We start from the raw sequence: 14,671 nt of genomic DNA on the forward strand, positions 1-14,671 counted from the left end.
TGAATGTATTAAGCGGGAATGTAAAATCGGGGTTCCAAGGTGGAAAATGTATTTGTTTCAAGTTGAGGGTTGTTTAGCTAAAGCAAAGGCTGTACTACCGGTGAATCATTATGAAAGTTGAGGAAACTGTGTATCCATATATGTAGTACATGCAGAAATCACTTCCGTTGCTGTGATAATGACAAGGCAAAGCTGTATTCCAAACTTTCCCCAAAAGGGTAAAATTTTGTTTTTCTATCAAATCATTTGAGCTAGGGATGGACTGATACAAATTTTTTGGACGACTGCCATTGAATAGGACGAGAGATTGATATCACGTCTGTCTAAAGGAAAGATTGTGTTCGTCTCTCCATACACTGACCACATGACAACTGCAGATTTTGACACCTGGTTAGTACATTAGTGGTATTAGTACTGGAAACTATTGGTTGGAATTTAATCACTGATATGCTGATACTTTCCCCAATCTGGGAATTCCACACGATCTGCAAAACTAAAGTACAACACTTTCGGGGAGGCTAATTATCCTAGGAACTATGCAAAATGTATAATATACCTTGAGATTTGTTTTTTAAAGTCCACTTCATGCACAGGATGGCTTACTGTGCATAAAGTGGACTTAAAACACTAAATCAATCCAATCCAATCAAAGGGTCAGCTCTAGTTCAATGTGTGTACCAGTGATGGTTCAATGGGTACCTTGCACTGCCAGATACGATACAGCACAAAGATGTGTGGATGACTCTACAGAAAGTGAAAGGAGGACCCAAGGCAGGGTTGTCGCAAATGGAGAGCTAAATATGAATCGTTCTATTGTTCATGGTTATGGCAGCAGGTTTTAGAGATTGAAATATGAGGTGTGATGTCAGCTGTGGTGTTGATGTGCATGGCATGTGTTACGACTAAGATTATGCTTTAGTTTCTACTTGTGTCAGTGATACGAGGTTAGTTTGTATCCTGTTTTGTTGCATTATATACATTAAGATCTAACATCAGCTGAGACACTGTCCTGAATGGATCTTGCACTTTACTATATGTTCCACTAGTGTAAACACCTTTTGTTGCAAATTTGTGTTTACAAATATACGAAAAATTCAGATCTACAACATGTAGAAAATTATGCTTAATATGCCCTCACTTTTACACGATATCCAGGCCACTGGAAACCCTGAATTGGGGGCTATACATGCCTTTAAAAAAGCATTGATGTTTCACTCACCTGCACCTGCCAATAGAGCACAAAGCCACGGGATCTCCAATGACAGCAACTAAGCTCTGTGCTCGGGTGATCGCTGTATTTAGAAGCTTTGAGTTGGAAAGGAATCCGTAATCCATGTCGTCTTCCAGCTCAGGTTTTGTTCCAGAGAGACAGGTGCGTCTAGTTCTCACGGTACTCAAGAACACTGCTCGGAACTGTTTGCCTTATGGAAAAAATGTCATTCTGATTAGATTTCATTGTTCTCTGCACAATAAAACAGTATCTACAAATTATGTACTGAAGAACTACTATATTTTGGAAATATTCCTTTAAGGACAAAGGTATCAAGGGGAGATCTAGGTGGTCTGGAAGTTAGAATTTTACATGGGTACTGATGGAGACATTACTTTCCTAAGTACTCGGGGAACAAGTTCTTTATATAAATTCAGAAAGCAGGTTAACAGAAAGAAGGCAGGTGGAAGAACTGTCTGTTATGAAGAATGCCAAAACATTGCTCTGATTAGAGAACATTTTAATTTGAAGAGCGATCTTTTTCGTTTTACATGTGTTGGACTGATACGAAATTTTTGCCAATGGTGATAAACTGTAAAAATAAAACGACTTGATATCAATGGATATTCTACTGATCTGATACAAACTTCTGAATGGGTCATGAAGAACATAAATGGTTCATTACGCTCCTTAATTAATATATATGTAAAGGTTTGCCCTTGACAATTTTTTTTTAGATATTTACACAAGCTGAGAATATGAATTTTTACATTAATATTCATTAAAATAATAACAAAAAGGAAACATTAAATTACAGGATAATATCAGATCAGTAAAATATCTGTAATTTTACAAATAAACCAATTCACAGACATGCCTTCATTTGCCCATACTAATGAGAGTACTGATTAGTCTTCTTTATCAGTTAAAACACTTTTATTAATGAAATTCATAATAATCCTTATCAAACTTAAAAATCTAAAAAAATTAAAAATCTAAAAACCTAAAAAATCTGTTTACAACTACAACACGAGGAGAAACTGAAATCAGTGTGCACCGCATCCTCTTAATAGTTTAGCAATGACATTGAGCAAAAGGAACTCATCACAGTCTCATTTATGTGCACAAAAGGCCCTTTCTTGCAGTAGGTACTGGCACTATCATATTATGAGCCCGGTTATTAAAACTACATAAGAGCATCTATCTACCTGTAGAGGGCGATACAATGAGAAATCTACATACTCTTACAAAGCATTACCACTTGGATACACAATTAGTTTGCATATAAACAATTAAAAGAAGAGTAATAGTAATGAATCAGATGGAGAGGTAATGAGTATGTCCTGCCACTACTTCCCATTTATCTGGGATCTCACTGATTTGTTGAACAAACCCTCTCTTTGCTCAGGAAAGAATTATATCACCGAACTAAGCACTACTCTATTTCATGTGTTGCTGTTTCATATGTTTTCTGGAAATGGAATACAGGGTTTCCAGAAAAGAAGTAGTGAAAAAGGAAGCATCACATTTCTGAAACAACAATAAATGAACTTTACATAATTGGAAAGAAAAACTCTCAAAGTTTATGTTGGTACCATTATCAAGCACATAGCAAAGTGGAGGAGGGAAATATATACAGCTGTTTTGCACTCGAGTTTGAACTGGGGGGAAGGAGAGGGAGGGAGAGAGAGAGAGCGGGGGAGGGAGAGAGAGGGGGGATATAGATGCAACAGAAGGCCCAGTATGTTTTGAGACTTGTTGAAATGTAGTTCATCAAAAATGAGCAATGTTATTGAAATGTAGTTCGTCAAAAATGTGCAATGTTATTTGTCGATGGAACAAAACAGATTTCTCTCCATCATGAATCTACAAAAATTTTATGACATTGTTCAACTTAAGACATGGCCAAATCTGCAAGCAATGTTACATTCTTTCCTGTGCATTTGAAATAATCTGAATCCAAAGCTACCAAGTACTGGGTTACTGCAATTTTTTGATTATGACATTCCCTAACATTTCTAGGTTTCCAGTCCAAAAATTAAATTTTTCCAGACATGCTTATCATCAAAACAAGTTTCTAAACTGAATCAATTTTGGGAGTGGAATCCAGAAGTGGAAGTGAACTTCTTGTTCATTTTGCAACTTGTTTCCTGACAAGCCAAATTCCCTGTTTTCCAGATGCGTAGCAACCCTGCCGAGTAGTATAGTTGCCACTTTCTGGGTAGTGTCAGTTCAAGCATCACCCACTGAGCTGTGAGGTGCAGGTAGACAATATGGAGGCATATGACAGAAACCAACAATACAACATATTTTCCACCTATTTCAGACGAACTGAAAATGTGCCATGTAATTTCTTCTTTTGCTAATACAGCATTATGGATAAAATGTCCAAGTATCGCCGAGTTTTAGATTGTCTAATTAATAAAAGTTGTTTCTACAAAGTGAAAGTTGTAATATGATAGCTAAACATAGTGTTACAGTAAGTTTGAGTGTGCACTTGTCTCACTTCCAACGGATTCAGACAGGGGCTCAGTGTGTGGAATGGTCGTACAGTTGCCAGGAGTAGCAGATTCTGATATGGACATGGAGTAGAAACCAGGGTTTCAGGCACTCATGGTAAAAACTGATCAAATGTTAAAACCAAATACATTTTCCAGAAGGACTAAAATTAAATGGTGTGACTCAGTTGTTAGCATATGCAGATGATGTAGACTTACTGGGGGATGATGTGAATACAATTAAGAATAATGCTAAAATATTTTTCAAAACTGCTAAAGAGATAGGTTTGGAAGTTAACAAAGAGAAAACTAAATATATGCTTACAGGCTGAAACCAAGTGTTAGGTAATAATCAAAATCTAATTATTGATAACAACTCGTTTGAACCAGTTTCCAAATTCAAATACTTAGGTGTAATATTAACAAATGAAAATTATATTAAAGAGGAAATAAAAAGTAGGCTTAATTCAGGAAATGCATGTTACTTCTCTCTTCATAAACTTTTGTCTTCTCGTTTAATATCTAAGAAACTACCTAGTCGTATCATAAATACTGACACAAAGTTTGAGGCAGTGTGTACAACCGGTTTTCAAGGTCGCGGCCAACCTTCCTGTGCAAGAGGCTGGAGTGGGCCATTGTGAGTTGAGCTGTCATAGAGGAAGTGTGTTCGTAAAAGTGTAGCTATGGAGTGGGGCGATTACAAAAATCGTGTGGCAGTAATAGCGCTTCATAAAGTGGGTCAAACAGCCCCCCATGATATTCAGAACACTTAAAAAGTTGAATATCAGCAAATCTTTCGTGTATCGGACGATCAAGCGATTCACAGAGACTGGGACAGTTGGTGATCGCCCAAGGCAAGGCCGCCCACGCAGCGTACGAACCAAAAAGTTAGTGCAAGCAGTGGCAGCCTGTATTCGGAGAAATCCTGTACGAAAGCAGGCAGTGCTTGCTCGTGAGCTGAACATTCCCAAAATGTCAGTGTCTCGTGTGTTAAGAAGTGACTTGGGGTTGAAGGCTTACCGGCGAAGTACAGGTCACTTCCTCAATGCACGTCTGAAAGAGCAGAGGGTGATAAAAGCAAAACGCCTCCTGCAGCGTTACGCCAACAATGGCCACAGGAAAATTCTTTTCACAGATGAAAAGATATTCAACATTGAGGAAACTTTCAATCGCCAAAATGACCGGGTGTATGCGTCAACATCCCACGAAGCCCGGGAGAAAGCCCCGAAGATCCAGAGGGGTCATCATCCGGCCTCAGTCATGGTTGGTGGGGCGTGGCGTATGATGGCACCACCAAGCTGCATTTTTGTGAAAAAAGGGTGAAACGTCAGCCAGAGTGTACGAAAATACTGTGTTGAACTCTGTTGTGAAGCCTTTGAGTGACACTTTGTTCAGGAACCAACATTGGACCTTCCAACATGATTCCGCACCAGCCCATAAAGCACACTCTACCCAGGAGTGACTCAAGAGCAATGTCCCGGACTTCACTGCTCCAGCTGATTGGCCTGCTAGCAGCCCTGACCTCAACGCGTTAGACTACAAATTGTGGTCAGTGCTTGAGGGCATGGTCTGTACGAGGAGGCATGCCAATATTGACAGTCTGAAACGGTCCCTGGTGAAGGCAGTGGCGACTTTCCCTACGGAGACAGTGCGTAATGCTGTAGATGAGTGGCCGCAGAGACTTCAGGCCTGTGTGAAGGCCAAAGGTGGCCATTTTGAAAAATGATTGGTGTTATGTGTTCGTTAGACCTGTAAGTAACCTATACAATCAGGACATTAAAGTATCTTTATCACTTTCGTCATAATTCACTTTCAATGTTGTTGTGTCAGTATTTATGATATGACTAGGTAAAAGTTAAAATATACAAAACAGTAATTTTGCCTGTAGGATTATATGGATGTGAAACTTGGTCCCTTACATTGAAAGAGGAACATAAATTGAGAGTATTTGAAAATAAGATCCTTAGGAAAATCTTTGGACCTAAAAGGGATGAGGGGACAGGTGAGTGGAGAAGGTTACATAATTTAGAACTAAATAATTTGTATTCATGTCCAGATATTATTAGAATAATTAAATCTAGAAGACTTAGGTGGGCAGGCCATGTGGCACGAATGGGAGAGGAAAGAGGAGTTTACAGGATTCTTGTTGGGAAACCTGATGGTAAGAGACCTGTAGGAAGGCCAAGACAAAGATGGAGGGACAACGTTGAGATGGACCTAAGGGAAATCGGTAGGGATGGAAAAGAGTATATAAAACTTGCTCAAGATAGGGAAAGATGGAAGGCCTGTGTTGCTGCAGCCATGAACCTTCGGATTTAAGAAGGCTAGGGAGTTAGTTAGTTAGTAATTCTATTTGCAAAATACCAATTTATGTGAAATTTTTAGCATGCTATTCCACATCATGCACTACCTATTTTTGAATGTGATTAGTTTTGCTGAAAAACCAATTCTATTACTTTTTTTTGTTGTTGTAAGTTGTTCATGTTAAAATGGTTACGTAGGACAAAACATCAAAGAAAATGACAATAAGATGGCACGAACATGATTTGGACATTATAAATTTAAATGCACGAACGGGTTTGTCATCTCACATCATCGAGAAGTAGCATATGATTAAAAAGAGAAGGGTTTTGAAAAGAGTGACGGGAAACATACATTTCAATGGAAGCTTCATTCATTGCAGCCACTGGAATAAATTAAATAATGAAAATGATAACATGAACCACTATGGAGTTTTCTTTTCACAAGTGGAGTAGGGCACCATCTTTAAAATTCAATTTAACTGAAAACATCAAGAATATTTTGAATTACTTGATGATATTTGGGATTTATATTTTTTTAAAATGTGATAAAACATTTTCATCTTAAATAATAATAAAACAGACTGCTTGTTTCAGTTAAGTTGCTACATTACAACAAGATCCATTGCATAACTTATTCTTTTTTTTAAAGATTCATTACCATTGTTAAAACTGTATCTTTAATCAAACTAAAAATATATGTCTGATGAAGGGAGCGTGCGTTCTCCTGAAACGTCACAACAAAAACTGTGTGTTTATGCTTGCAACAATCGTAGACTACAAGAGAAGTAATTCTATGACTTTACTGAGCAAAACCTGGAAATTGTCAGGTCAGGTTACCTGGGTGTATAAACACTTAACAATATGTAACAATATATAACAATAAAAATACACTTTTAACACATTCATTAATTTTTGAAAACATACACAAGTAGTTGAACAAACTCATACCCACCAGCTAACTAGAACATGCAAATTACTTCTTTCCCTTTGAATGATCTAAATTCCATCTTTAAATCTTACCTTGTACATTTAAAACCCTTTCCACAGAAATTCCGCCAAGTCTTCTTTTTCTAAGTTCAGATCGAATCCGAAACACTTGGTCTGCATACGGGGTCATTACACCAATGCTCTGATCGTCAACTTTCCCCCACAATGAAGGCCAATTTTTCTTCAACTCGCAAACCCTTTCAACAATTTCATACACCTGAAAAGATGGATATGGCCATCATATCTTCTTCCAAATATTCACATTAGCTTATCCTCTTGCAACATTTTAAATTTGTGCCATTCCAAAAATGCATTTAAACAGGCAAATGGATGAAACTGAACAAAAATTGCACACAATGTTTTTATTGTTCCATCGAAGTAATGAATAATGCAATACACTAATAGTGCAGTCAAAATAGAAAAATAAAGGAACTAATTCATAAGCTGAAATTTGGTATGTAGCACCTTTATAGCATTAATAACAACATACCAAAAGTCCCCGGCGATCACCTGTACACTAAGTCCGCCATATTGAACAATGGCGGATAAATTCAAGTTTTCACTAAATAAAGAAGTAATTGACAATATCTTGGTGTTTTATATACAGTATATCTTTCTTATAACACTAACAATATCAATTACAACATGTTAAGTTTTCTGCAGATCATTGAGACAGTAGGTAACGGCACCATATTGGAAGCACTGCGGATAATTGCAATATTTTGCATGAGAATGGAATTAACTTGTAACAGAATGGGATTTGGTAAATGTGTTTGGTATGTAAGGTATGACAACATTCTGTAATATTTGCCGTCTTATCAGGCAGGCTATTTTTTTTCACGTGTCTGGTTCTGTTCACAAACTGAATCTGATTGTCACTATCGTAATGCACACCTGTAGGTAACACACCGCAAAGACATATCTGAATCAAACAGTTCGTCCCTTTCATAGTTGTCATGTTGGTCATCGACGTCTCCACTATTGTTTTATCTGGAAACACTGAAAACAAGAATGAAATTCCTACCCGAAGCATCTTGGCATGGGACACATAAACTGAAACATCTTAAGCTTTCTTGCATGCAACTACATTCTCCATTACTGTTTTGGTACAGCCTCATGAAATTAAATTCAGTATATTGTTTGGAACATTTTTTCAATCTTGACTTCATTTTTTCTACAAACTTCTCTTGCCTGAAACTATTGAGAGACTTCCTGTTCAGACGCACCATAAAAGGCTAAGAGGAAGAGATCTCGAGCTTTTATAATTGCATCTGGTATTGCCGAATTGTCATCAAAAAATTAACAAGTATTCCCACAAGTCAGGTTTGTTTTAACAATGTATTTGTAAGAACTTTTATTTCTTTGTTTGAAAAAAGAGGAAACAGTATTGAATCCACTGGCTGAATGAAGGAATAAAATGTTGTTCTTAGCTGAGAAAGACTGATTTGCAAATCTGCTGTTCTGTAAATCCCCAATGGTATCATACCTTGCACATATTGCATGAAATAAACAGTATGTTCTGAGAGAGTTAAGGCAGCGAGAATAACAATCAAACCTGTACCTTTGAACCTCTAATACTGTGCCCAGTGGCAGGTTGAACAATTAGGTCATTAATGTCGCCAGGGGAAAGTTTTACAGGGAACCTTGCCTCTGCTTTGAGGAAAGGTGAGTAAGAAATCTGGACTGATGTCTGTTATTTCTTAGAAATGTCATCTGACTGGCGAGAAAACAACCTGCCACCTGAAACTAGAAGATCAAGGTTTAGCTCCTGTCACTACTTGGATATCACCTGCTCCAAACGATATACTAAATTTAATTTCCTGAGGCTGTACCAAAATAGTAATGGAGAATGTAGATGCATGCAAGAAAGCTTAAGATGTTTCAGTTTATGTGTCCCATGCCAAGATGCTTCGGGTAGGAATTTCATTCTTGTTTTCAGTGTTTCCAGATAAAACAATAGTGGAGACGTCGATGACCAACATGACAACTATGAAAGGGACGAACTGTTTGATTCAGATATGTCTTTGCGGTGTGTTACCTACAGGTGTGCATTACGATAGTGACAATCAGATTCAGTTTGTGAACAGAACCAGACACGTGAAAAAAAAAATAGCCTGCCTGATAAGACGGCAAATATTACAGAATGTTGTCATACCTTACATACCAAACACATTTACCAAATCCCATTCTGTTACAAGTTAATTCCATTCTCATGCAAAATATTGAAATTATCCGCAGTGCTTCCAATATGGCGCCGTTTCCTACTGTCTCAATGATCTGCAGAAAACTTAACATGTTGTAATTGATATTATTAGTGTTACAAGAAAGATATACTGTATATAAAACACCAAGATATTGTCAATTAGTTCTTTATTTAGTGAAAACTTGAATTTATCCGCCATTGTTCAGTATGTTATGAATTATAGCTCCCTTATTTCGTAAAAATTTTTACTGTCCACCATTTTTCAATATGGCGGACTTAGCATACGGGTGATCGCTGGGGACTTTTGGTATGTTGTTATTAATGCTACAAAGACGGTACATACCAAACTTTAGCTTGTTATGAATTTCTTCCATTACTTAAAAAAAATCGTCAAAAGTGACTGCACTATAGTACTATCATTCTATATGGCTGAGGATGGTACAAAAGTGTAATGCTTCCACAAAGATACACGGAAAAAGAGTTAATGCTACTAATCTCATCACTATGTAATATATGATTATTCATTTGCACTTACAGGTGAATTAAATTTCCAGGATTATTATTGACATTCCAATAAGTTCTAAACTTGTCATTACTTCATTATTATATCTTATTAAAGTATTGTAACTCATTATCCAACTTTTTTTGGGTGAGCAATTAAGATTTGTACTTCAGGGAAACACTATTTGTATGTAGGGATGGGGCAGATTAATTAATAATTTACTGGTTATCAACTGATATAGACATATCTGTGTATCAGTGAAATTACTGTTAGTTTATCGATATGATATATTACGGAACCTTGATTTTACGTTTTTCATGAGACCAAGGTTAAAAAACTTAGAAGGTTGGAAAATCTGGGAAAGTAAAATCACAGTTCCACTATACCTACAAACAGTCTGTAATTTAGTGCAAAATTCTACCATCCTGTTTTTATTTTTAGAATAAACATATATTTCATGTGAAATATGTCTTGAAACTTTCCTGGTGATGAGTGATGAAAAGATTCCAAGCAGAGTGAATAAAAATCATTTTTATTTAAAAAATAATTTTTGATGATTTTTTATTATTTTCAAAAAACATGCTTAACATGTTAACTGTCATATGAGTCCTATATAATTCATGAAGAATATTTGATTCACATATCTCTCTACATTGGGAACCTCATGGTGCACAGGCAACTCACACTAGCATGCTATAACATACACGTTGTGTGAAGAGTGGCCTCGTGGACAAAATTTTGCAGATGGTTTGTGAAAACCTTATTTAGTGATGCTGTTATTGTTACAATTAAAAAGCATGGATGAAATGAATAGATGTACATTAACTTCTTTTACATTTAAATTTCACTTAAATCTGTGAAGTACACAAACAAAATATATACATTTTCACTCATGAACTGGTTTCAAGTCTTTCAGATTGTGCATTTGGCCTTGAATTTTTGCTGGCCAGCTCCTTGAACAATGTCGGTGCAACAGTATACGGGAGTCATGTTGCAAATAACTAGAGGCATGCATATTATGTTTTTGACGAAAACACAATAACACATTGTAAGGTTTATTTTTCATGTTTCTGAAAGGTGTGAGGTGCATTTTCCTACCCTGTTTTGTCACGAAATAATGGGAAATGAACTGCAAAATGCGAAATTGACTCTTAAACATGAAATTCAGAGTTTATTTACCGACGCGACACTTACTGAAGTCAGAATTATCCTGTGAGTTAAGCAATTTACGGAAAATTGATTAATTCTGCGGCAAATATTTGGGAAGCAAAAATCCTTTATACAGGAATAAAGTTAATACTCTGGTAACTACATAAATGTGTCATTAGAAGGTATATGTTTATTTTGTGTAGTAAGTGCAGTCTTTAAATCAAATGTAAGATTATATTCGCAATTTTAAAACTGAAATGTCATTTTATATACCACTTTTTCACCGCTATAACAGCGAAATTTTATGCACATAAAATAATTAAAAATAACAAATTTTCATCTAATCATCAATAAACATATTGCTCTCAGAATTTTTATTATATTCTCGTAATTAAACATCGTAGCCCAAAGAAAATATTTTTTTCTATTGTGGCACTCAATATGTTAAAATTGCTTGTATGGTTTTTGGCACCATACATATAGATATATGTTTTTTATAGGAAGGCTTTCTCTAGTAATCGACCCTGTAAAATATTTGAACAGTTTGATTAAAGCAAATTAAAAATTATATGTAAATATACATTTTTCTGTTTGTGATACTGGATATATGAACTTTCTATGGAAATGTTTATTGAGTGTGTTAGTGAAACTATAATAATTTCAGTAACTTTTCTTCCAGTGATAATAAAACATTCTGGATGTACTATATAATTGTAACTTAAAATATATTTTATAATTTCTGTAGCTGAATTTTGGCAATTTATTTACTGATAGTTTACAAAATATTAGCTGCCATGTTTTTTATAGCTTAATGATAATGACAGTTTTTACTGTTTAACATGATTAGTATTTTGTATATTATTTTACACAAAATTTTGGCTAATTTTGCCTACAAAAATTATTGAATTTTAAATCAGGAGAAATTTAAGTATTTTTACAGTCGACATATTACATTTCCTTTCGTATGAGCTTCACTCCATCAATACGTATATTTTGTTTCTTTTCTTAGAGCCTAATAAACACCATTCAATGATTACAAGATTAATGTACTTTCACCAAAAGTGATAGTGGTATCTACAAATTCCTTGTGCATCTTATTCTGTAAATTATTTCTTTACAGATATTTAAATCAATGTTTTTTTTAAAAAACATTAATTTTTTAACCATTAATAAGTAGTTTCATGGATAGTATGAACTTAATTCTAGTATTTACTATTATTATTTTATATTAATTATAATATATTGTCCATTGTCCAACTAAACATTTGTGGGGTACCAACATCCCTTTTTTAATACATATTCCATAAAACATAAATAACGACACTCACCTCCGAGTTATTGTGGAACGCTGTACTATTGGTTTCCTGAACATCCTCCCCTCGAGTAGTGAAAAATGTTAAAGGGTAGAATTTTTCATGGCGAGGTTGTTTCCCACTGCTAATCAGCTTCTGATCATAAAACAACTCAGATGTGAACTGCAATTAAAATTAGCATATTTAAAATTAAAGAACAATGTAAGTTTAACTCAAGACAAGATTTTTAACAGTACAATGAAGTCATAATTGCATTTACTCGGTTGTACAACTGTTACCATGTTCATTCTTTGTTTTTACCAAAAGCTATGTCTGAAATGAGGCATTATATGTATAACTGTCTAATGAATAAAAATGCGTTTTTACCACTGTTAATTTGTAGGTGATATCAAAAAGTAATTGAGTAAATTCTTTTCAACGGAAATGTATTCACAAAAACTGAAATATACATTTTGAAGGTTGAACATTACTCTCTATTTCCACATAACATCCATTCACATTTATACATTTGTCCCACCATGACACCAATTTTTCGATGGCCATGCAGTAGAAATCTGGACGTGTAACCAACAACGCATGGCTGTCACAGCTTCCATGTCCCAGCTGAAGTGTTTGCCAGCAAGGTGTTCCTTCAGTGGGCCGAACAGGTGAGTGTCTGACAGGGCCAGGTCTGGACTGTATGCTGGATACTTGAGAATTTCCCAATGCCAGGAATTTACTTTTTGAGTCACTGATGCAGCCACATGAGGACGAGCATTGTCATGGAGAATGATGACCTCTTCCAGAGATTTTGTTGGACGTTTACGGTGCAGAGCAGCTCGTAGACGATCCAGTGTGGCACAATATGCAGCAGCATTTACAGTTGCTCCTTTTACCCAAAAATCAGCAAGAATGACACTCTGGCTGTCCCAAAAACTGTAAGAAAAACCTTTCCTGCAGATGGAAATTTTTGGGTGGGGGCGAGTTTGTGTGTTTCCATACCATACTCTGTCACTTTCGTTCAGGGGTGTAATGAAAAACCCACGATTCGTCCCGGTAACAATGCGGTTGAGGAATGCGTTTCAAGCCCTATGGTACCGGAGCAAATGCTCAAGACTATATCCCATATGGTCCTCCATATGCTGTGGTGTGAGCTGTCTGGGGACCCATCTCCCTGACACTTTGCAATACCCAACTTCTTCATGGATGATTGTGTATGCACTGCCACACGAAATGCCCACTGCATCTGCTGTTGTTTGGATTGTTGACATCCGGTTCTCCTGAATCAATGCCTCCACAGCATCAACATTGCTCTGTGTGTGGGATGTGCAAGGCCGTCCAGAACGGGGTTCATCGAAGACATTTACATGCCCTGCGTTGAACTTTGCACACCAGTTACAGACATTTGTGAATATCTTGCACTTGTCACCATACACTGCACACAAGTCATAATAGATTCCAGGTGGTTTCTGTCCCTTTGACCACATAAACCGAATCACACTCCGTAGCTCAACTGTGTCGAACGTCTCAAGCATAGCTGCCATTTTGAAACACCTGCCATCTAGTGGAAAGGTCGGAAAATACATGTACTTCCAAAAGAATATTTCAGTTTTTGTGAATACATTTTCGTTTGGCTGTAAAAAATTTACTCAATTACTTTTTGATACCCCCTCGTAATTTATAGATGATGAAATGATATGCAAGGCGAATAAAGTCAATGAATAGGAATGAGGTCTGTATCTTGCACTTAACTATAGGAGATTACTAGGGCTAGGCCAAAACCAATAGTTGTATCTGTATCAGAATGTAAAATTTAATCACTGATACTGGCCGATACTTTTGGATTCTGTGTGTCTCACAGTCTGCAAAAATACCATGTAACACCTTTGAGATGTCTGAATATCCTGGATTCACGCAAAATGCAGAATTTTCCTAATCTTTGCAACAATATTGTCTGGATAAATAGATTTTATAATTAAATGATAATCTCACATGAAATTATGAATATTTTAGAGCAAAACTCTGGTAGGTTGCTGTGGTATATATTCAACAGAAAACTTATATAAAAAAAAAGTAAAGTGCTCCCCTGTGCTTAGCACCATGCCATGAAGGCGTATAGGGGGTGTGGGGGTAAAAAAATATGAAAAACATTAAAAAAAAGATTCCACTGTATTCTGAACTACTTTCAGTTGTTACAATTTTCAAATGTCGATACACCTATCAGTATTGGTGGGAATTGGAAAAATATCGGTATTGTTTCAGGCCTGGACTTATATTATTCTACATAATTTACATCTAAATCACCGAGAACACCTGTTCGAACCTAAATCACTTCTATAAAATGTTAAGCAAATATCAAATCCCTGCTTGTAAATTATCTTGTTTCCATTGCATGCTTCACTGTATACACCGGTTGCAATTGAGGAAATGTCCGCAACATGCCCATGGAAATGTTAATGACTTGTGCATTCAGAGTCCTGAATTAGCAAATACATGTAATTATGAAGGTGGCAATGTTTTACATAAT

At 36.1% G+C, this 14,671-nt stretch overlaps 1 protein-coding gene across 1 annotated transcript in view; it reads right to left on the minus strand.

The window, feature by feature from the left end:
* Helz (Helicase with zinc finger) overlaps positions 1 to 14,671 on the minus strand; it is a 71,147-nt gene that overhangs the window by 20,656 nt on the left and 35,820 nt on the right. Inside the window, exons 9-11 of the mRNA XM_083128010.1 lie at positions 12,181 to 12,327; positions 7,032 to 7,215; positions 1,220 to 1,421 (exon numbers count right to left, since the gene is read on the minus strand). Coding sequence (XP_082984136.1) covers positions 1,220 to 1,421; positions 7,032 to 7,215; positions 12,181 to 12,327 — 533 coding nt within the window. The remainder of the gene's footprint in view (positions 1 to 1,219; positions 1,422 to 7,031; positions 7,216 to 12,180; positions 12,328 to 14,671) is intronic.

Source organism: Lepisma saccharinum, chromosome 9 (assembly GCF_977018435.1).
Source record: "Lepisma saccharinum chromosome 9, izLepSacc3.1, whole genome shotgun sequence".
Lineage (NCBI taxonomy): Eukaryota > Metazoa > Arthropoda > Insecta > Zygentoma > Lepismatidae > Lepisma > Lepisma saccharinum.